General features: G+C 33.2%; 2 protein-coding genes across 3 annotated transcripts; one reads left to right on the top strand and one right to left on the bottom strand.

Annotated features, from left to right (window-relative positions):
- Nucleotides 1-7,698: 7,698 nt before the first annotated feature.
- LOC11437887 (leucine--tRNA ligase, chloroplastic/mitochondrial) lies at nucleotides 7,699-18,361 on the top strand. 2 transcript variants are annotated; one of them, XM_024782603.2, is made up of 20 exons: nucleotides 7,701-8,204; nucleotides 8,296-8,440; nucleotides 8,693-8,749; nucleotides 9,727-9,846; nucleotides 9,948-10,052; nucleotides 10,173-10,396; nucleotides 10,498-10,564; nucleotides 10,652-10,806; nucleotides 10,942-11,206; nucleotides 11,300-11,494; nucleotides 12,380-12,459; nucleotides 12,651-12,713; nucleotides 12,852-12,933; nucleotides 14,820-14,897; nucleotides 14,987-15,088; nucleotides 15,202-15,374; nucleotides 15,588-15,765; nucleotides 15,854-15,931; nucleotides 16,496-16,627; nucleotides 17,545-18,361. In XM_024782603.2, exons 1-20 carry the CDS (start codon nucleotides 7,834-7,836, stop codon nucleotides 17,785-17,787), a joined length of 2,913 nt encoding a protein of 970 aa, XP_024638371.1. In that variant the 5' UTR covers nucleotides 7,701-7,833; the 3' UTR covers nucleotides 17,788-18,361. The 2 variants fall into 2 exon arrangements, 1 of the variants encoding a protein (XP_024638371.1); XR_003011565.2 differs by lacking the exon at nucleotides 17,545-18,361 and having other exon boundaries at nucleotides 7,699-8,204; nucleotides 15,847-15,931.
- A 1,365-nt stretch (nucleotides 18,362-19,726) lies between these two features.
- LOC11438636 (peroxidase 29) lies at nucleotides 19,727-21,467 on the bottom strand. Its single transcript, XM_003610419.4, has 3 exons — nucleotides 21,067-21,467; nucleotides 20,632-20,989; nucleotides 19,727-20,241 (listed from the first exon to the last, which is right to left on the bottom strand). Exons 1-3 carry the CDS (start codon nucleotides 21,286-21,288, stop codon nucleotides 19,838-19,840), a joined length of 984 nt encoding a protein of 327 aa, XP_003610467.1. The 5' UTR covers nucleotides 21,289-21,467; the 3' UTR covers nucleotides 19,727-19,837.
- Nucleotides 21,468-24,018: the final 2,551 nt, after the last annotated feature.

Genomic DNA, 24,018 nt, shown 5'->3' with positions numbered 1-24,018 from the left:
GGAACTAATAGATGCACTAATTTCCCTTTCAATATAAACTGACATGCTATCTGCTAGATACCCAGGGCCCATCTTGTTTCTCAACTTGGACTTGATAATTTTCATTGCTGAAAAAGATCTTTCAGTTGTGGCTGTAGAAACTGGAAGAGTCATAATAAGGCGCAACAACTTATCAATCAAGAAGTATTCTTTGTTTTGTCCAGTGGCAGCCAAACATGAGCACAATTCTTGAATAGTTGATAAATTCTTGAAAGTTGATGATTGGCGAACATCAAAAAGGAAATCTCGAAGATCAAATGGCAATTTAATCTTCTCATGATCACTAAAATCCATGGGATAATATTTTTGAACAAGAGTACATATAGTGTCAACATCAAAAGCTTTATATCCATCCTCGGGAGACAAAGAACAACTTAGAGTCAACAAATCCATTGCTTGCTTACTAAATCTACTATTCAACTCTTGTAATTGTTTGTCAATGGTAGTAAAAAAAAAATTCAACTCTAAAATAATGCTCTATTGTTACCTGATTCTCTTCAAGACGAGAACGCCCAAATTTGTCAGTTTTATGCATTAAACTATCAAATATTTCTAAATCAAAATGCTTATCTGCTTCAAGTTGCAAGCAATACAGTTTCATTTCAAAATTAACTAGCTAAAGAGGCTTATACTTCTAAATCCAAATATATTGACTAGCTAAAGAGGCTTATACTTGGTTCTAATTTTTGAAACACTTTTCATTTGAAGTTGCTAGAATTAAGGAGAAACATATGCAGATGAAACTATAATGATCTGTCAACTTGTGATTTTATTAAGACAAGATAATTCCAAGCTGTATTTAATCAGAAAACAATTATACAAGATTTCATATTGAACATTCCACAACAGGCAGAACTGAGGTCTTTTATCCCTCCTGTCATATTGTTCCCTGCTTCTATCCCTAATGTCCTGGTAATGTCTCAATTGTATTTACAGAATCATGACAAGAGATCATGCATAGTAATCACATTAGGTTCTATATACCATATAATCTTTGAAAATCCAATTATGCACTTTTTAAATGTATTGTCTTACTCAATAAGTTATCAGATTAAATTCCAGCCGTGAATATCCTAAAGCTAGCTATAATATTCAATGATACACATAGCCAAAAATCAAAACCGTGATTATTCTTTGAAAATGACATTAGATTTAATTCCAACTATAAGCTAGCTATAATAGTCAAAAATCAAAAATCCCCTTTGGTTTTGATTAGGGTTATGGGAAAATTTAAATTGAAAACCAAATCAAATATCAAATTCATTAACAAACAAAAAGAAATCAAAGAATCAGAGATACACTTACAGTTGTTTAACAATTTTAGGGTTTGTAGAAAGATTGAGACAAATGAAGAATCATAGTAGAGATCAATGTTGAGAGAGGAGATGGAGACTTTGAGTTAGAAGGAGAGTTCGTCTGTCACGACCGATTGTCGGTGGATGAAGGTGATGTTGCCGCCGGCGGCCGGTGGCGGTGGGTGAATCGTGAATGGTGAGGATGAGAAAAGAAGCGCTTCTTTTCTTTCCAGTTCTGAGAAGAAGAAAAAAAGACAAATGAGAGAGCGGGAGTCTGGGAGAGAGTGGGTCAATGGCATGGTTGTAAAATTAAAATTATATCAAGGGTATTATAGTAATTTCACAGAATTAATGGGTAGGCCATGACCATACTCTGTCCCCATGTGGCTCCGCCACTGCATGAAGGACGGCTACGCGGAGATGCGTAATTATTTCTGAAGAGGGAAAACACTGACATACCTATACAGCGAGTTAGCTGAGGCCTGGAGACATAGTTCTTGAGAGAAGCGTGACACTGCTCACTATAAGAAACTTATAAATGTGAACCTTATCTTTTATATTTACTTTTCTTTCATATGCCTTGTTTTCCCGTTCATAGCTTCTTTATAGTGTGGACCCGCAAACACCACAAGTTTAAAACTACAGATAATAACCTAAAACACTTTTTTTTTTTTTTTACCATATAGTGTTCAACTTTGTAGATTTGACTCAAACACACATTCTCTCCCTCGATAGACCCACTTGGTTCTTGAAAAAAATATATTCCTATTTGATCCTAATTTGTTTAAAATGTAAGGTAAAATTTAACCATGAGAATAAAAAAAATCCTTCGTGAGTATACTTACAATATATTCATTTAACGAATTTGATTATTCGAGGATCAGATATGTCTTTCATTTCTTAGGGACCGATTTAGATTTTAGACTATCACTCTAATAAATTTTATTATTTGTAAGTAAATTATTTTTACTTTTTAACTATATCGATTCCATTGACTTGGGATTTATTTTTTAAAGTCAAGTCAAGTATTCTTAGGTGATACTCAGCCGGTGACTCTTCCACTCAACTTATCAATGCTATGAGCAAAAGGTCAATGGGAAAACTCAATTCTTTTGTGAGGCTCTTAAATATGAGACTAATGAATGATAATGTTGTGAGTATAAATCTCAAAGGGAATGCCAATCCAAAAAGACTAATCTATTTTTGTTTGACTAACGAATAAAAAGAAGAAAAAAAGACTAATATTAACTGTGAGATTCACTGCAAAACTTATTAATAATCTTGTTAAACAAAAAAAGGACTCGTAATATTGCACTACCGTTCATGAGCCGATGTCTTCAACAACGTTCACTCCACAACACTTTATTTGACCAACCTCTCGACAAAAACACAAGTGTTGTTGTGACCATAAAATGAAGAGGTAATTTTAAAAGACTAGTTTATTAGATGAAAGTGTTTCTAGTTATACAAGCTCCAGTTTTGAGGCGAATCTTTCTGAAGTAGAACTTGTATAAGGGTGGACACTTATTAGGTTCGGTCGGCTTCGGTCCAGAAATGACAAATCCGAAGAAAAATGTGGTTGGTAATGTTATGCCTATCTCCATAATGAATTTCATCCCAACATCATATCCACATGCATTGCGATCAATATGGTACCTCCTCTCCAAACAAATGATTTGAAAGGATTACGCCAGATCCACATAAAACTAAGGATGTGTTTAGTTCAACCAAGAGATTTTAATTACATATGATATTTTAAAATTAATTTACTATTTTATCTATGTAATCTTACAAAAGGTCTCATTATGTCATAAAGGTGAAGTAAAGAAATGAAGTGGAACAAAAAAGTATAGTATGAAGATAATGTAAGGCAACGTAACAACAATAAATTACAACGTAAAATAAAAAGTAACAACAACAGCAACAAATAATATTTGAAAAATATTAAATGAAGACTGAATTTGAACAACTAACCTTCAATACGGAGGAATAATTGTGAGGAACAACTCTGCAAGAAGATACAAGTAGCATCAAAAGGAAATAAATTACCAAGAAAACGTGAAAACCTAACCTTTAACACTATATCATAGATAATCTTGAATTTTAGAATATAGTTGAGGATAGTATTGTCAACGTAATTGAAATTTTAATAGCTTATCTTCCCTCTTATTCAATTCTCCATTATGAGACGGGAAAAAAAGTACTAGAGAGATTTTTTTTTTCTCCCTCCTTAAAATTGAATAAAACTAATAATTAAAATATGCTAATTTTAAAAACAAATACAATTAGTCCCATATGTCAGCTCACCTAACCATAAGATCACAAATTCAAAAAGCTTAAACTTCTAACCGAGACCAATATAAAAATAACATCCAAAAACCTTACTTTTCAAAAATTGATTTACAAATTTAATTCAAATACACTGTTAGTGTAAATCTTTGTACTGTAAGGCAGTTTAGCCACCTGTTCCTAAGGTGCCAAGGGGCTATAACCAACATAGAGTTTGATTGGTTAATTTTGCATTGATAATCCCCATGCTTTTCAACAAATAAGAAACAATAAAATGTGTAAAGTAAGAATGATCAATTTTGTAGTATCAAATTTATATTGATGTTATTGATATATTAGTATTATATAAATAGGCATGAAAATAAAGAAATATATACAAAAGAATCAAAACCGTAACATTTTATAATAGGCATGAAAATTAGAAGGAGAATCAGTGCAACAATTGTAGTAAAATATGTGTTGGAGAAGACAACGATCATAGGTTGGTAGAAGGACGTAATCTCGTATGAAATGAAAATGCTCTTCAGTGCAAGAAACTATCTCACAAAAAGAAAAAACTAATATGATTAGTTAATTTTGCACAAATATTCCTCATGCTTTCCAACAACCAATAAACAATAAGGCATATAACGTAAGAATCAATTTGTATCAATTATATATTACCATGTAAACAAAAATTCATAAATATTATTTAATTAATATACTTGGATGTTATGTGCCTTGATATGGGACCAGAGCATTAATGTCTTGATGATGTATTGTATTGCACCTATCAGCCCCCTCTAAGTTGGAGATGAGATTGAAACCTCAAGAACACCCAACTTACAAAGTAATCTTTGATAGACATCATAAACATGAAAGACTAATGATTAGTTGAGGATGACCAATACCAAAATTAGAAATAAAATTATTAAAAAATTATTTTGATTCAACATAAGGCCGCGGAGTTTTTGGTTGCTTTTTTGTTTTGTAAGAAATAATATCAAAGTTCAACATAATATAATGGTCGGTAAATCGACAAAATTAAGGCAACCATCCCAATCAAAGTTCATATATCCAACAAAATTAATAGATTTTTTTCTTTCGTCTTAGATGAAGTGGTAATCCACTGAAAATAAACTCACATACAACTATGAGGTTCCGAGTTCGAATCCGGATCATGACGTCCGGCCTTGCAATTTCGGCATTTACCAGTTGAGTTAGGATTTCTAGACTAATAGATTTTGATGGATAAATAAATAAATAAAGTGGTGGAAATTTAATGAACTATTGACAATAAGCATTTTTAATGTCATAAAGTAATTTGTTTAATTTGCAGAAATGTGGATTTCATTTATGAGAAAATCTAGGTGATAGTTTTATACAAATGCTTCTTTAAAATATCCTTGAAGAAAAATATAATTAATATCTAGTTGATGTCATCACAAGTTTATAAGGCAACAATGGAGAGAAGAAATCGAATTGTGATTGGTTTGTTGATAGGTGAGAAAGTATCATGGTAATTAATACCTTCAACTTGAGTGCAACCTTTTGCAACTAAATGAGCCTTATATATATCTCTTAATAGAACCATCAAATTAATATTTGTTTTTGTAAATTCACTTGCTACTAATTGCTCGTTTATCTTTTGGGGAGTGGACGTAAAGTCCAAGTGTTGTTTGATTCAAGGAATTGAGTTTCTTTCGTCATGGCTTCACACCATTTAGTTGCTTTATGGCTTCATAATAATACTTGGTTTAATGGTGCTTTATCCTCTTTAATATAGGTTATTTTCGATTTTCTTTTTTATAATTTTTTTTTTTTAATTTACCTTTGTAAAATATATATTTTTTGGAATACCCCATAATAGGTCATAAAAAACGAAAAATTTATGAAAAAAAAATCGTTTTTTTATGACCTATTAGGGGATATTCCAAAAAAAAAAAAAATTTACAAGGGGATAAATCAAAAAAAATATTTTACAAGGGGAAATCTGGAAATGATTTATATTACAAGGGGTAAAGCACCTTTAACCCATGATACTTTGGTTCTTTATTTTGAATGATATTAGTGGGAAACGATTGATGAGAATAATTTTAGATTGGTTCAGAGTTTGACACATTTTGGATTTCATAATTTGAAATAATTTTGTATTGATGCGGATGATATGATCTAAAATATCTCCAAAATGTGTTAAAACTCGTGTTTTGTAGGATTTGACATGTTTTAACTTATACAATCCGAACCGTATTCTGAAATATAGAAATTAAAAAAAAACTGCTGTTAAATCAAACTAAATCGTTCATAATTTCAACAACATACATTAAAAAAATAACAATTTCAACAACACAATATCAAGAACATAATTCAATAACATAAAACAACATAATTAAATACAAACAAAATCATGGATCAGCCAAACTAAATCCTTTATCTGGTTTATCAATGTAAGCCCCGATTGATTTTTAAGTTATGGGGTGAATCAAACTTTCCCTAATATCATGACAAGATTTGACAAGGAAGTGTCTAGCTCGATTGGTCCCTTTAAACTGTACTGACCAAATATAAAGAACATGGTTCTCACGTCGTTGTCATTTTGGAGCTTCATCTAAGTGAACATGATGCTTCCATTTGAGTCTATCAACGAACGACGATACTCAATATTGTTCGACATTCTTGTGTCTTTATGATTGAGACGATAATTAATTTGATCCAACTAACTCTTCAACTCAGACAACGTGACATCAACATGAACCTTAAACATAGTAGGTTTCCCTTCTGTTGTACTAAACTGCAACCAGCGTAGTTTTTATATATACTGGATAAGTGTTCGTGGTTTTGTGGTGTGATTTATAAATAACCAAAAACACGTAAACTGTTGGTGCAATGTGAACCAGATGAAGATCATGTATTTGACTTTTTCGGATCATATGATCCGAAATATGTCAGCCCTCCAAAGCACAACTTTTTATATAGTCACGGTGCATTTCAAATTATATAATCTGAAACAATTAAGAATGTGGAGGTGGTTTGACCAACAAAATTGGTTGATCCCTTGTATGTTTCATGTGTTTTTTTATATCATATTTGAATGGTTGATAACATGTTTTAACTTTTTGATGTCTACGTTTGTATTTTCCATATTAAATACTCACTATTTCTTCATAATTTGTTCTTCTAACTCACATTCTTTCTTTTTCTTTCTTACTTTTGTTTTAGGGGCTCGAGTTAGGGTATCGTGGTTTCACCGTTAATATTTTACACATATGATTAATAAAGACCTTCGTACCAGTAATTATGGGGTTAATATGAATAGTTAAAGGGGATTGTCCTAAATCAACATATATTTCAGATCAGTTTAAACCATAGATTATTCAAATTAGTTTTCACCTTCTCATATTCAATCATCTTCTATTCCCAAATTATTATTATGAGGGCGCATGAGAGGGCGACAAACCTTCTCTCTTCAATCTCCATTTTCTTTTACAAGATTTAGTTTTATGTGTCAAATATTTTATACTAATTAACTTTATGTTAATGTAATTGTATTGTGAAGTCATGCTACTTAATAAAATATGATGAACATTATGTCATTTTAATAAATTGAGCCGACTCTGAATAAAACTAGATAAAAATAATTCATATTTAATTTGGAAACTTGGTATCCAAAAAACGTCAAATACGCTTCATATTATAAAATTCAACTAAAATAAAGGGCGTGAAAAACAACGAGTAAACTACCAATTTGGTCATTGTCTTTGTAAGTTACTTTTAAATTAGTCCCATACTCTATAAATATTTTAAAGCAATTCATATCTTTGTCAAAAGTTTCTCAATTAGAGGGTCTATATATTTTTAGCACATGACGAGAGACTTAACTATTATTTTTTTTACAAAGACATGAACTATTTTAAAATAATATTGTCAAAAGTTCTTACATTAGATCCATTTCTCTTTGTTTTTGTCACATGATGAGGGATTAAATTAAAAAACTTTTAACAAAGATAAAAACTATTTTAAAATATTAATAAAGTCGAAGATTAATTTGAGAATGATTTAGAAAGAGAATGACCAAATTGATGGTTTAGTCGAGAAAGAGTGGGAAAATAAATCTCTAAAAACGTGGTTGTTCAGTTTTAAGCGCCATCTTCTTCATTCTGGACGTTATCCTCTTTCTCTTCTCTCCACTTCATTTCATTGGTCTTTCATTTCTATCTATCAATCAATCCAAATGCTTCACACTCATCTTCATCTCAACAATGTCCAATTCCTCTCATCACACTCTTCTCCGTCTCTATTCCCCCTCCCTTCCTCAAAATTCAGCACCGTTCCTTTTCCCACACCAATCAGAAGAAGAACCTCCTTTTCTACTCTCAGATTCCGTAGTTTCACTCGCAGACTCAGAAACTCGTCGACGAATGATGTTCAACTGAACGAAACGGAGCAGAAGAAGCCGGTTAACAGAGCTTATCCTTTCCATGAAATTGAACCAAAGTGGCAGCGTTTTTGGGACGAATTTTGCACTTTCAGAACTCCAGATGATGATGATATCGATACATCAAAACCTAAATATTACATTCTCGACATGTTCCCTTACCCTAGGTTTTCAATTGAAGTTACTTTGATTTTTCAATTTTTAGATTTACATTGAGAATTGCTATGAAATTGAGATTATTATCCATTTTTGTTGCAGTGGAGCTGGGTTACATGTTGGACATCCACTTGGATACACTGCAACTGATATTCTAGCTAGGTTTAAACGAATGCAAGGATATAATGTGTTGCATCCAATGGGTTGGGATGCTTTTGGATTGCCTGCAGAACAATATGCTATTCAGGTCTATTTCTTGCTTTTTACTATCACTGACATACTATTAAGCACCAACACTTCTTATAAATTTTTTGTACAATGGGTGTATGGCATGACACTTACACATGGACGCCGGTAAATATTAGAGAAAATAACATAATTTAATGCAATAATAATCACATGTGTCTGTGTTTGTGCTTCATGCTAGCATGTTGATTTTCTCTACAATCTTTTCGAGTTTAGTTATAATTTTCATCTTTTTTATTGGCTTTGTTTTCAGACAGGAACTCACCCAAAGCTCACCACTGTGACGAATATTAATCGCTTTACTTCTCAGGTAAAGTGGTAATGAAAGGATCTGAAGCATGCAAGTGTTGAATTGAATGAACTCCTTCTATTTAATTATTGAATTAAATGATTAGAGGTATCCTAGAATTATTAAAATTTGCTGCTTATGTTGTGCCGTTAATGAACTTATGCGCCCAACTTTGATCCATTTGAAGATCTTTACTCTTTGGAAAACTGTGTTAAGTTGTAGTTGTGAATAGTTAAGTAGTTAGTTAGGTCTCACTTTCCCTCTATCAACTAGTCAATATGATTTTGGTCCTCAATCAATCCTTCATGTTTTTAAGTTTGTTTGAAAACTTTTGAAATTTTCATATTCTCTTTAAAATCTTTACAAATTGAAATATTTAAATCCACATAAAATTCACCAACCTAAAAGCAAATTTCGATCAAAATAAAAAAATTAACACTTCCCTTCAACTTTATCAAATTTTCATTAAATTTTTTTCTTTCTGAACTTCTGGAATTGTTTCATGTTCCAAATCCAGAGCAGACCCCTGTATATTTAGATAGAAAATGAAAATATGAGTTTCAGGTAGAAGAATATTGACTGCAGGAAAGTTTGGTTCCTTGACTGGCTTGAAAAAAGCCGAGGGACAGAAATCTCACTTAGTCCAAAATAGAGAAATCAAATTGCAATTATTCTAAATATTATATTGAAAAGGATCTAAATAATTGAGTTGTAGCGTTGGTTTCCTGGATAAGCTTCAAAGTAGCCAGTAAGCTGTAAGCCTATGTTTGGAAGTATAAAAACAATAAGGAGTTTTTGTATTATAAACTACAATTTAATCACTCAATAAATTCTATTGCATTTCATAATACACATCTTGTTTGAATTTGATTATTAATTCAAGTAACTGGAAAGTGATCTGAATAGCCTCCACTTGGTTTGCTTCCCATGGCTCTGATATGTATTTACCAGAAAAGAGAAATTCCTTTTATGGGTGCATTACTAATATGTCTTTACAGTTGAAATCATTAGGATTCTCATATGACTGGGATCGTGAAATATCAACCATAGAACCTGAATATTACAAATGGACTCAATGGATCTTTCTACAGCTTTTAAAGAGAGGATTGGCATATCAGGTTGAGCATATGACAATGACTTAGAAATTGTGCTTATTTCATTTAATTCCCGAGTATTGATGTTCTTATGGTGTTCTTAAAATCATATAAAAAAAAATCAGGCCGAAGTTCCAGTTAATTGGTGCCCTGCACTTGGCACGGTGTTGGCCAATGAGGAGGTTATTGATGGTGTGAGTGAACGCGGTGGTCATCCTGTAGTAAGAAAGGTATACTGATCAATGTATACATATTTCTTTCAATTTACTTTTTTGGGTGGTTTTTCTCTTATGGTTTTTTTTTTGAATGGTTTCATAATCTTTACAGTGTCGTTGTTTATTGCCAAGCAGCCGATGAGGCAATGGATGCTCAAGATTACTGCATATGCTGACCGTCTTCTGGAGGATTTAGATGACCTGGACTGGCCGGAAAGTGTAAAAGAAATGCAGAGAAATTGGATAGGGAGGTCAGAAGGGGCTGAGTTGGAATTTTGCATTCTTGATGGTGATGGAAAGGAGAGAGACACGCAGATTACTGTGTATACTACCAGGCCTGATACGATCTTTGGAGCAACGTATTTATCTATTCAATTTTCAATAAATATTTTTATGAATCAGATTAAGCACTCATGAAATAAACTATTCATCAACTTCCTATTTGCTTGGTTTGTGTCAGTTACTTGGTTGTGGCACCAGAGCATTCCTTGATCTCATCATTGATTTCCACTGCTCAGAGCAAGCATGTAAGTTATGCATTTTCATTGCCTAATTATTAGAAGGATTTTGATCGGAGACAAGGAGATGGTGATTCTTAGGGATTTTAATCACAGGTAGAAGATTATATTGACCTTGCCTCAAAAAAGAGTGACCTTGAGAGGACAGAGCTTCAGAAGGAAAAGACTGGAGTCTTTACTGGTTGTTATGCAAAAAATCCAGCAAATGGGGAAGCCATTCCGATATGGGTGGCAGATTATGTTTTGGGGAGGTGTGTATACAATATCATTTAGAATGCAGATTGCATTTATTGATTGCTAAATATTCCATGACATGGTCAATGTGGTGTACAATGCTATTTGAAAAGTTATATGAAACCAGAATATAATTGTGGTTACTGTGGCAGTTATGGAACAGGAGCAATCATGGCTGTGCCAGCACATGATTCACGCGATTATGAGTTTGCTTTGAAATATGACATTCCTATTCGCTGGGTTGTGATGCCAGATGATAAAAGCATCGCTGAGTCTGGAAAGGCTTTTCCAGGTGAAGGCATTATTGCAAATTCATCAAATACGTTAATGGGGCTTGACATTAATGGCTTGCGTAGCAAAGAAGCAGCTCTACAAGTCATTGATTGGGCAGAGAAAAGTGGAAATGGAAAGAGGAAGGTTCATATCTAAAATTATAATAAGCTTGTTCATTTTATTGGAACGTTGTTTTTTATGGCTTGTATAATATGACATACATTGTTCTTCCTTCAGGTGAACTACAAGTTAAGGGACTGGCTTTTTGCTCGGCAGCGTTACTGGGGCGAACCTATCCCTGTCATCTTCTTGGATGACAGTGGTGAGACTGTCCCTCTGGATGAGACTGAATTGCCCCTTATTCTACCTGAATTAGATGATTTTTCTCCCACAGGAACAGGGGAACCTCCTCTGGCTAAGGCAGTGTCTTGGGTAAGCTTATACCAAATACAAATCGTTACTTTGCTTCTGCATACTTTGTTATCAAGATATAATGGCAATTGGATGCCTTTTTATCATTTCTTTGGCATTGGCACAAATGTTGATGGTTTACCGAAATCTCTATTAAATTTTCCATACATAAAAAACATAGTTACTGATCTTGATTAGACTGGCTGATCAGACGATAAACCTACCAAACTTGAACCAGGGCTGGACTTTTTTTGGCTCTTAAGCCCTCTGCTACTGTACATTGACTAATAAATTGAAGAGCCGACAAGATAACAGTCTGGTGTAGTGGTTCATGAATTATATTTCCCCTTTCATATCAAGACAATGTTACCTGGTCCTTTTTCTAATAATGGTTGGTAAAATTGAGTCATTGTCTTATCTGGGTACATCTTCTATTTTGGTGCAAATGCAAATGCAAATGCAAATGCAAATGCAATCAGGTGGAGAAATCTACAGATTGATTATTTTAGGAGTTTCAAGTACCTTCGAAGGAACTTTTCCGTGCACCTAAAATCTTGTCACCGGAAGAGAGAACTTATAGTCACACTAGTGGTCATTATAAATATCTACACGAGTTGCTCTTTAGATTATTTGTCTTCTTATATACTGTCTAAAAAATTCTGAGTAAGAACTCTGCCTATATCATTTAATATTTTCTTAACGCATTAGCCTCATTCAAAAATATAAGCCGTTCTAATTTATAAGGAAACTGAAAGGCCTGTAGTAATAGGTCCTATACTATTAAAATTTTATGGAAGTGCAATACCATTAACATTTCTAAATGTGTACTTAGTATGACATAAGTTAAATTACTTCGATAATTCTGAGTCCTCTGTTTTATATTTTTTTGGATGGTACTACTTTTAGGTGAAGACCACAGATAGGTTATCCGGAAGACCAGCTACTCGGGAAACAAATACCATGCCACAGTGGGCTGGTTCATGCTGGTAAGTTATTGGGAGGATTTTGAATGATTTTGTTTTATTAGTAATCCCTGAGCCACTAAGCCATGGTTTTTTGGCTAAGTCCAGTAGTTTTGTGGTCTTGATTCAGGATTTTTATGCATCTGATACAAATGAAAATAAAATGTAATTCTTTTTACGTCTATATGTCACATTTCCTTTTAATATCCTTCCAGGTACTATTTGAGATTTATGGACCCAAATAATTCCAAAGAACTGGTTGATAAGGAAAAAGAAAGGTGTAGCTTCAACTAATTTTGTCTCTCTTTCCAGTAGTTACTCGTTATCCATTTTTTGCTGGTTTCTTATATTTTACTTGCACAATTTCTAGCTGATTGAATTTCCCCACCCACTTTAAAATTGTTTTTCTCTTGCAGGTATTGGGGCCCTGTTGATGTGTATGTTGGTGGTGCTGAGCATGCAGTTCTCCATTTACTATATGCTAGGTTCTGGCACAAGGTTTGTATTTGGTTCCAGTATCGATCTGGAACATGTTGGTCTGTGATTTGTTTCAATCTAAGCCATGAATTTAACCTGTCTGTGGAGAAGCTATGTCCCTGTCACTCTTGTTCCATGATATCTAGTAAGAATGATTAATAGGTCTCAAATAATAATGCACTTGTGTCGTTTACGTAGTTAGCATTCTTGGTGAAACATTGGTTAGCCCCCTTGTTATAGTGTTCGACATGTCAAATATAGCAAAAAGAATTCACCATGTCAATGGTCATAGAAATCAAATTATCCATAGTTAAACTACTGTTGTGTATACAATAAAAGATCTGCATTTTATCATTTTCAATACCGTTGTCCTGTTTATGGCTTAAAGAGTGCTTATTGTAATTAATGCACTCTATTGGGGCTAACTCATCCCCACAAAACCTGCTTAAGTTAGTCCCCACAAAACATAAGTTAGTCCCCTTATTATAGTGTTCGACATGTCAAATATAGCCGAAAGGATTCACCATGTCAATGGTCATGGAAAATCAAAGTATCCATATTTAAACTACTATTATGTATAAAATAAAAGAAGGCCTGCATTTTATCATTTTCAACACTGTTGTCCAGTTTATGGTTTAAAGAGAGTGTTCATCGTAATTAATGCACTATATTGGGGCTAACTCATCCCCACAAAACTGGCTTATAAGCTGAGGGTGCCTCTCTTTATAAACTCTAGTCAGGCCTTATCTTTAATCTATGTGAGACTTGGTTTTTCCAAAATATTTTTTTTAGTAACAGTCAAAGAATTTCCATTAAAATAGCTAATGATTAAGAATACAAGTTTTCTTTCAAGTTCACTTTATCAAAACTCATTTCCTAGAAGTTGGAAAACTGAAAACATACAAATCTCTTATTCACAACTACACCCCTTGATAAGCATTTCCTTCTTAGTTTCTTCAGTGTGAGATATAATGAGAAGCATTTCCTACTCAGTTCCAAGCATAGCATATTACAGATAGAGATTCTTGTTACTTCTAAGTTGAGCCAAAGAGTTGCTTCCAAGCATAGGATATTAGGATTTAGTGTAGCATCAACTTTTTGTTGACCACCTGCTTGAAAGAACTTGTTGTTTGGGCTGGTCGTGGTCTTTGAACTTTGAATTTGCTGTGATGATGATCACATAATTAACTCCTGCCTAATTTCATCAGTAAGTTGCTGATCTGAAAGACTTCCATTGGAAGCAAATTTGATGCTACAATAAATCCTAACATCCTATGCTTGGAAGCAAACTCTTCGGTTCAGCTTAGAAGTGTAACAAGAATTTCTATTGGTAATATGCTATGTTTGGAGCCAAGTAGGAAATGCTTCTCATTACTATATCTCACACCAAAGAAGCTAAGAAGGAAATGCTTATCAAGGGGTGTAGTTGTGAATTTTAAAGAGATTTGTTATGTTTTTAGTTTTCCAACTTCTAGGAAATGAGTTTCAATAACGTGAACTTGAAAGAAAGTTTGTATTCTTACTATCATGAACTACTTTAACGGAAATTCTTCGATTGGTAATTTGGTACTAAAAGATATTGGAAAAACCAAGCCCCACTTAGATTAAAGATAAGGCTTGACTAGAGTTTATAAAGAGAGACACCCCTCACCTTACAAGTTGGTTATTGCGGATGAGTTAGCCCCAATATAAAAACTTAATACACTCATAAAATCAAATTAAGTGATCCTTCTAGAAGTTAAATAATAACTGCCAACTTGGTTGAGTCGTCGGCTGTTGAATGAACGATTGATAAATCCACCAATTAGGGATTTAAATGAGTTCAATAAGGCATCAAAAGCCTATTATTACCAATTGTTAGTGTTGGTGCAATATTTGTGCAGATTTAACCGAGTTTTGTATCTCAGGTTCTCTTTGACATTGGTGTTGTATCCACCAAGGAGCCCTTCCAATGTGTCATAAACCAGGGGATTATCCTTGGGGAGGTAATTTCATTTCTTCTGCTAGAAATTTGAGGGTAAACAAATTAAGCAATCATCACAAATTCACAATTTTCTAATGGTTTGAATTGCAGGTTCAATATATGGCTTGTAGGGATGAAGATGGAAATCTGATATCTGCTGATTCCACTAATATGTTAAATGAACATAATCTAGAAAGAATTTCTGAGGAAAAGGTTTCACAATGAAGTTGTCACTTTCTCAATGTTTTCAATATTTGCCAAGTTAAGATTTTGAACCTTTTTTTTTTCCTTGACAAGAACTTATATTACTTTTCCCTGGAGCTTAGGTCACAAAATCTGGAGATTCTTTTGTCCTGAAAGAAAATCCTGACATACGTATACTTGCCCGTGCCCATAAAATGAGTAAAAGCAGGGGAAATGTTGTTAATCCTGATGATGTCATTTCTGAGTATGGAGCAGATTCTCTTCGTTTATATGAAATGTTCATGGGACCATTGAGGTAGGTTTGACCTTGAACCCTATTACTTGTGGCATATTGTGGAGATTGGTCCTTAATGAAAACAACATTATGTTTTTATTCTGCCCCTTTTTCATTTATTTCTTTATGGTGGTATGGGGAGGGGACACTACCTTGCTGTGATCTTGTTCTAATACAGGACTCTTACCCCACATAAATTTTCTCTTTAATTTTTCCTTTTTAACATGTTCCTAGAGACTCAAAGACATGGAATACTAGCGGCATTGAAGGTGTACATCGTTTTTTAGGTAGAACTTGGAGGTTGATTGTTGGCTTACCTTTGTCTGATGGCACATTTAAGGATAGAACTGTATCAGTTGATGAGGAACCTACTATAGAACAACTTCGTTGTCTTCATAAATGCATTGCTAAGGTCAATATCTCAACTTTTTAATCATAGTTTATGGATTTAACAAGCTGATTTGGAACAATTGAGCTAAGAATTTACTTTCAGTATTCAGGTAACAGAGGAAATTGAAGGCACACGATTCAACACTGGAATTTCTGCAATGATGGAGTTCCTTAATGCAGCATATAAGGTATTTATTTGTTTCAACTTCCATTGTTTTTGCATCCAAGGGAATACGCGAACAATATTGATTTGTCTACGGAATAGGGACTGTATAGAGACTAATTCCAAAACAGACAGATATTACGTAGACTAAAACAAAAATAGCAAAGACCAAAAGCAAATTTTCTATTTTTGAGAGATTAAAACAGACGACTTTTTAGAGACTAAATCTGCAAAATTGCATATTATAGGTGATAAAATGTTATTTGAGCCTTATAACTACATAATTATTTTTATCTTTAGGTTTAATTGCAGTTTTGGTCCCCTATTTTCACTCGCTTATGGAATTGGTCTTTTTTATCTTATTCATGTTCGGCTTGATGCAATAAGAAGCAAAATGAAAATATGCATCATCATATGTATATCCTATATGGTATAATGCACATCACATCTTTATGAAGTGTATTGCGTTTTTTTTTTTTCTTTTCTTTTTATATATTTTTGATAGTTCAAGCGTTCCTTTTTTTCTTCGCTCCTCTCTGTTACAGAGACTCGATATGATCTCTATATTTTTCTTGGCATATATTTTCAGTGGGACAAACATCCAAGATCAGTGGTTGAGGCTTTTGTTTTGCTGTTATCACCATATGCGCCACACATGGCTGAGGAGCTATGGTCTCGTCTTGGCCACACAAAATCATTAGCCTACGAGCCTTTTCCTAAGGTATGAATTTGGGTCCATATCACACCATTCCTATTCTTTCATGGCTTGTCAAGTTATGTGTTCACTGATTTTCAATTTATTTTATAAATAGCATACTATCTCCCTATTAAGAAAGATTTGGAGATTAATGAGTTAGATCGAAATATGATTTATGATAGAACATTGTGGTGTAATTTGATCCATGTTGTCGACCCCACTTAGTGGGATAAGGCTTGGTTGTTGTTATCCTCCAATAATGTCTAACCAATATTTTATGATGTTACACATTCCCTCTACAATTACTGATTGCGTCAAATAGGTATCTCTGGCTTTCCCACCAAAAGTATAGCTTTTAAATATTTATCACGAAGGTATATATTTTTTTATTTACAAAGAACAAACTGATGCTTAGTGCTAAATGGCATAACTTTCAACAAGTCATAGTACACAGCCACAACTTACAGCGGTATTTTTTTTTCCTAATGGTATGATTTTTTAAGTCGTGAATTATATGATTTGCAACAATTTTTTCTCTTGGGAACAACTTGAGTAAGTTTTTTAATACATTTTGAAACTTCTTATAATTTTATGATAAAGGTACAGCCTATTTGTGTTGGTGTTTTTTTTTTGGAAGATAAAAGGGCCTAAGCCCAAATGATACTACGAAAAAGAAATAAATTTTAACAAAGTTATTTCGCAAAATTTTGAAAATAAGAATTTTATACAAGAAAACCAGAAGTCTTTTACACAGACAAACATTTAAATACTTATACTGTGGTTGTGAAGAGGATCAATCTGGCATTGATATTTTAGTGACACAATATTTTGAAATCTTTAAAGGGGGATGCTTTTCCAGGTTGTGTTTAAATTTCAATCAAATGAATGTGTCATATCAATACACTAACCACAATCATGTCTGTTATATGTTGTAACTGCAGGCAAATCCTGCTTATCTGAAGGATACGACAGTAGTCCTCCCAGTTCAGATTAATGGCAAGACAAGAGGTACCATCCAGGTTGAAGAAACATGCACCGAGGAGGATGCTTTTGCATTAGCATCCAGGGATGAAAAGCTATCCAAATACTTGGATGGTCAATCTATCAGGAAGAGAATTTATGTTCCCGGCAAGATTTTGAATGTTGTTCTGGACCGTAAAAACATCAAGATTGGTGTACAGTAGCTACTATACCGTGTACATTTCTACTGGAAGCAACAATTAAAATTTCAATTTTGGTTGCGCTGATTAACTCCCTTACTTCCCTGTATCCACTGAAAGACCAAAGCATATCTAATGATGGAAGCATTAGCTGGAAAAATTGAGCTTGTTGCACGGTAAGTGACAGCTAGCCAAGTGTTTCATCCCATATGACTGTTAATCATAGAAATAGATTAGAAACAATGGTTTCTGGTCTGCTTTGATCATTAAAATGTTCTGCATGTGTAACCAATTTACTCAATGTTTATGGACCTTATTGTCCATTGTAATAACTTAGTTTTTTTTTTTACTTTGTTGTCAACTTTGGAATGGTTTTAGTCACGTTAGGGTTACGTTTGAATGAACCTTCTGTATTTGCATCAAGGGGTATGTGATGATCTAGGAGGGGATCTCATGAAGGAGACATCCAATTAATTTCTTGATCTTTCACTGTGAGGCATTGTTGTCTAAACCTAAGATCATGGTAAGGGCATTGCTACAAATGGCTATAGGTGTGCTGAGCAGATCTGTGATGGTTACAAATGGGTACTTTGCATAATACTAATGTTCAGGGACAATGACTTTAATATTGCAAAATCTCATTCGACATGGAAAAATGGTCTCCTGCCGTGCGAGGCATGCCATGCACACATCCTATTCCCACCAACAATTTCAAAATTTCAAAGTTGTATGATAGTTCCCATTATGCTACTTTGTTATATTAGTTTTATTAATTAATTAAAGTCGCATATAAATATAATTTATATTTATTATATAAAGTATAAAGCTTAATGTAATAATAATAACAATATAATACACATAGACATACTTATATATTTTACAGTTTGAACCTCTAATTTATTTTTTTGCACTATTAGCTCGAAAGGTCGGAAAACTCAAAAGTTTGAACCCCCTAGGTTAGGGCCATGGCAGCCACCAGCTAGACTAACTAACCACCTGGATGCATAAGTGATATCTCCTATGTTGAAGTCAAAACATTTGGTTTTGACTGCTATGCTATTTGCTAGAGGTGATTCACGGTAACATATATGTTTGATAGACCTGGTTGCATGCGTCGGGATGTTTGAAATAAATGACGAGAACTTTGTTTCAATTATCCCTACTCAATTTGTTATTGAGTGAGAATTAGGTAATAAAGGTTTGTAAAATACGTATCTCTTGATATCAACTGCCCGGACACGAACCAAGCTTAGTTACTTTTGCTTCAGCTGATTGCTATTTGTTTATCGTTCTCCCCTAAAATTTTGTATCTTGATATATAGTTATACAATATAAATTAAATTCTGTTATGCTTCAGATAATATAAAATTGGAACAACATATGAATGCTACAAAATCTCTCCTTTAAAAAGAAACAAAAAACATATGAATGCTACAACATGATTGTGGAATTCGATCTGTTTCATCTCTGCAATTGTCGAGTGTTATGGAAAATAAGAAAGGGTAGTGTTTACTGATCTGTATTGAAGGTATTTTTGGAGAAGAGTTAAATCGAGGACGGTGGTGTAATTGCCAAAATCGGGAGGTGGGAAAAGCAATTCTGAAAAGAAAGTGCTCTCTTGCAGTCTACACGTGTTTGAAAATTTGATGAACTTCGTTAAGGCTTGTCTAAGTCTTAATCTTAACAGCTTAGTGATAGAGAACGAGAGGCAATATCTTCATGGAGTGGGGCCTGTCATGAAATTTGATGTTTTATTTATGCAATATCTACAGTTTTGTTAGCTGTAACAATCTCATTTTGAGTAATGTTAATAACGATCATTCCAACACTCTTTCTTACGAGTGAAATGTATGTAGGTCACTCCATTTTTTTAAAATCATGTTGATTTACATACATTTGCACCATACAAAATCAATATCATACAATTGAAACATGTAAAATGATAATGTAAAACCGTCCGGGTGAATAAATCTTCAATCATGAATTATAGGACAAATGAATTGGACAAGTCTTGTGCTTGTATTGTATATTTTCTTACAAATAGAAGTATAATAATTGCAAACATTTTCTTGAGCTAGTTTAGCTGGTTGCATTTCCTTCTGACTTCACCTTGAATATTTGTGAGAACATTGCTAGCAGAAAGCTTAACAAATGCAGATGAGAAGTTCTCAAAGAAGTAGCTCTGATCCATAGCAAACCTCATGACAATGGGTGCAGTTCGTGGATCTCTAGAAATGCTCGAGTCAATACCAAGCAAACCTCTTCCCATCATAATGTCTCGGTAATATTGATTGTCAAATATTGTTGGGGTCATGTCATTAGGCACAAATGTTAGGTTTGTCATAGGAATAACAGTTGGGCATGCTAGTCTTAGTGAGGTTTCATAACCCAAATTCATATTGTTTCCTATCTGTTGATTTTGATTATACAATCTGCCAACAATGCTTAAGCAGTGTCCAACACCTAATGTATGTGCACCTGTAAAATAATAATAGTAACAGATCAAAAACTATTGCTTGTCTTAGGTAACAGTTTTTATCTGTATTAATTAGTATAACACTTTAAATGACAAAAGTAAAAATAAAATAAAATGTCAAATGCTATTAGGAATTTAAAAATTAAGTGTTCATGAGTTGTATATCTGGATATCATGAGGTCTATCCCGAAAATGGATTATATGAAGCTAATAGTTCTCAACCACCAACAAAAAGAGCAGATATTTGAGATTTCTCACAAGTCACACCCATAATTCTTGGTAAAAAGGGAGGAAAAAATGTTGGCTGCACGTGGGAATTGTGTAAAACTTATACTTTTTGAGACTTTCCCTGACGAAATGAGTTCAACTAATTTATGGTTGGTATGCATTACCTAAAATGGCAACAGATTCTTGAATGTTCATTCCTTTAGATTTGAAAATGGATAAAAATTCATCAACTGTTACTGTCGGTGAAGGAAGCTTAGCATCAGCCTCTTTAGAACTAGAAGTTCTTGAATCTTTTCTTCCAAATGGAACCTGAATACTTGGTCCTCCAGAGAGTGACACTGATACCTTAGCAGCTAATACAATGATATCTGCACAAGACACTTGCCCCGGACATTCTTCTTCTAATACCGATTTTATGTCGTTGATTGTTTCCCTATTTCTGATTGCAAAGTTTCCTGAAGAAGCTATTTCAGAGCTTTGAGTAGCGTAGATTGTGTCCAACAAAATCGAGGCATCACATCCCTGCATGCAAATTAATACAAACAAAGTGAGGTCCAAGCAACCTTGAACGACATAAAAAACACCTATCTAGGAATTACCTGAACTTGGCAATCATGAAACATGAGCCTTAGAAATGCTGATGGTGCACGAATATCTGTCATGAATACGCTCATCAATTCTCTCTCGACCAAACTTTCCAAGTTTGGACAAGAATTCTTGTAGTAGTTGTAAGAAAGTTGGTTTCCTTTTACACCAAATGAAAGTGGCATAGCCATAATAACCACAGTGGAAAGAAGAATCAAAGGAAGAGATATTTCCATTTCTCTTCTGTGCAGAAGGAATGTGTTAGTGTTAGTATATGAGGAATAATGGAAATTTATTTATATTTGCGCAAGTGTTTGTGATTTTGTTGCTGATTTGAATGATACGGTTGGCTGTGTAGTATAATTGGGTTGAGTAGGCATATACATTTGCCAAAGTCATAGACATATCCTTGTCAACTGGGTCCTTCTATTTACAGAACACACCTTTTGATCAGGCTGTCTATATATATATTTTTTATAATCATGTTACACGGCATTTTTTTTTTTTAAAACAATGTTATAGGCACGAAATATCAACTATTGTTTGCCGTCATTAATGTTTGTCGGGAAAAATGTTGGATACACAATGTATATTTTTTCATTTTAATTTAGTTTTTTTTTTATATGTAAGAGTCAGAAATCGACTCTCTAACCATTTAATTAAGATGTCTAAGTCATTTACTACTTAGATCAACAATATGTTGATGGTTTGTCCATATCAATCCAATTTATCTGCCAATATCAAATTAAAATATTAGTTTAATTAAAATATGTAGTTACTAATGTTTTATAAACAGACTTTAGTATTTTACATTTAGTTTATAACATTTTCTTACATTTGTCACGTTAGTCCCTGGATATACATGACTAAAGTGGACAATAGATGTAAAATAAAAGAGGTGATGTAAGTTTAGTGAAGATATTAAAAGCTTAAAGTTTAGAGACGATATTAAAAGTTTAGTTGATTAATAGAAGATTAGATTTTAATTTGAAAAGGGCTAACAACACTCTTTTTTAACAATCTCTTTAAGTGAAATTTTTATAGGTTACACTCTTTTAAGAACCAAATTTGAAACCCCACATAAAGTGGGGTTGCATTTGGGTGACACTCATTAATCATAATGTTATAAGTGACTTTTTTTCTTTCTCTCTCACAAAGATGTTTTATTTATGAGAGATTAGTCACTTTAGTCCTTGAATAGGAAATGAGTCGTCACTTTAATCCCTGAATGCAGATAAATTGCAAAATAGTCTCTGAATGTAGACTTTGTTAGTCAATTTTGTCCCTAAATGCAGATTCCGTTAGTCAATTTAGTCCCTGGATGTAGACTCCGTTAGTCACTTTAGTCTATATTCAAGGACTGCTTTGCAATTTCTCTGCATTCACGGACTAAAGTGACTACTCATTTTCCATTCAAGAACTAAAATGACTAATTCTCCTTTATTTTTTGTACACTTGTAATATTGTGGTTGACAAATATCACCAATATTACCAACAACAATGTCACAAAAGTGCTACCATAAAGTGAGAACTACATTGGGGGTTGCTTGCATTTTCCTTGACTATGAAATGGATAGTAAGGAATGAAGTGGGACCACCATGTAAGAATGTTGAGCCGGAGTGTTAAAAGATAACATACCAACATTGGGATTTGGAACTACAGTAACACTTTATGATCCTCAGTCCACATTCATGCACCCAAGCACAAGTTCCTTCAAATTAAAGTTAAAATCTTCCAAAAATACTATTGAGATGAAACGGGAAATTATTACGTGAAGTTGGTTTTGTTTATCTATAATTAAAAAAGCATTGTATCCCATGCATGTTGAGTAAATGAAAGAGTTGAATTAGTTGGTAGTTGAAGTGTAACAATAATAGGTCATGTGCCATAAATGAAGTAGCCGGGAGATGGTGTGTTATGAATTAAACATAAGCAAATTAAAGTTTGTATTTGTAATAACATAACAATAACAATAACAATATGACACAGACACAACACAACATGTCTCTCCTCAACTAGTAAGGAACGTACCTATTGTTCGGTCGTGATCGAAACAATAGATCAAAAGTTGTGGCAAATTCCGTGATACCAATTTAATTTTTTCATATCTATTTATCGGTTACAAGGACTTTAATACAAGAAATGACAATGATTGAATCCAATAGTAGTCAATGGTTGATAACCCAAAGTTATTTTTGTTTTGTTTTTGGTACAAGTAGATTTTTTTTTTCATGTAATGATTATATTCTAACCGATTTGGTTGATTCAATATCATTACTATACTATTATTTCTGTTTAATTCCTTCATTTGCTTTTATTTTTGAAAAAATGTTGACCCATGCTCTTAGGTATAGTTTAAGCAATCAAAAATAATAATTAAAGTATGGTTTAAGCAATAAAAATAATATTTTTTACATATAAAATTGCGTAATTATAACCTTTACCTATATTCCTTCAAAAAAAACCTTTACCTATATTTGACTTGTAATTTTGAAACAATTTTTTGTTATGAGTTCTTTAAACAATACCTTTGGAACATTAATACGACCTTTTATTTTATTTTTTTACTCATCCTCCGTTGTTAGAGATTTATGGATATAATAATTAAATCGGTTGGTAGGGATATATATGTAGGGGTTGGGGTTTGAACCCCAGACACCCCACCTCTTCACATTTATAATGTGTGAGCTCTAGTCCTTGGGTTACTTGATAAAAAAATAGTTAACTTAATCAAAAAATAGTTAACTTAATGGTATCAATCTTTCAATTTAATTATTTTTGGTGTCCATGCATTCCGATTTTTAAGTCAACAAACAATTGTATGCAACAGTTCTAGTCTTTAAATTTTGCTACTTTGAATGCAGGGAAATCATTAGTGCAATTTTCTCGCATTTTTCTCTTGTTTTTGACGATAAGTTTTCTTATTTGGAATTTTGAAGGGTCTTATGTAGCTCTCCTTGAGACT

The sequence above is a fragment of the Medicago truncatula genome, chromosome 4 (assembly GCF_003473485.1).
Source record: "Medicago truncatula cultivar Jemalong A17 chromosome 4, MtrunA17r5.0-ANR, whole genome shotgun sequence".
Lineage (NCBI taxonomy): Eukaryota > Viridiplantae > Streptophyta > Magnoliopsida > Fabales > Fabaceae > Medicago > Medicago truncatula.
Note: the sequence above shows the minus strand (reverse complement) of the source record. Positions and strands in the feature narration are given on the sequence as shown.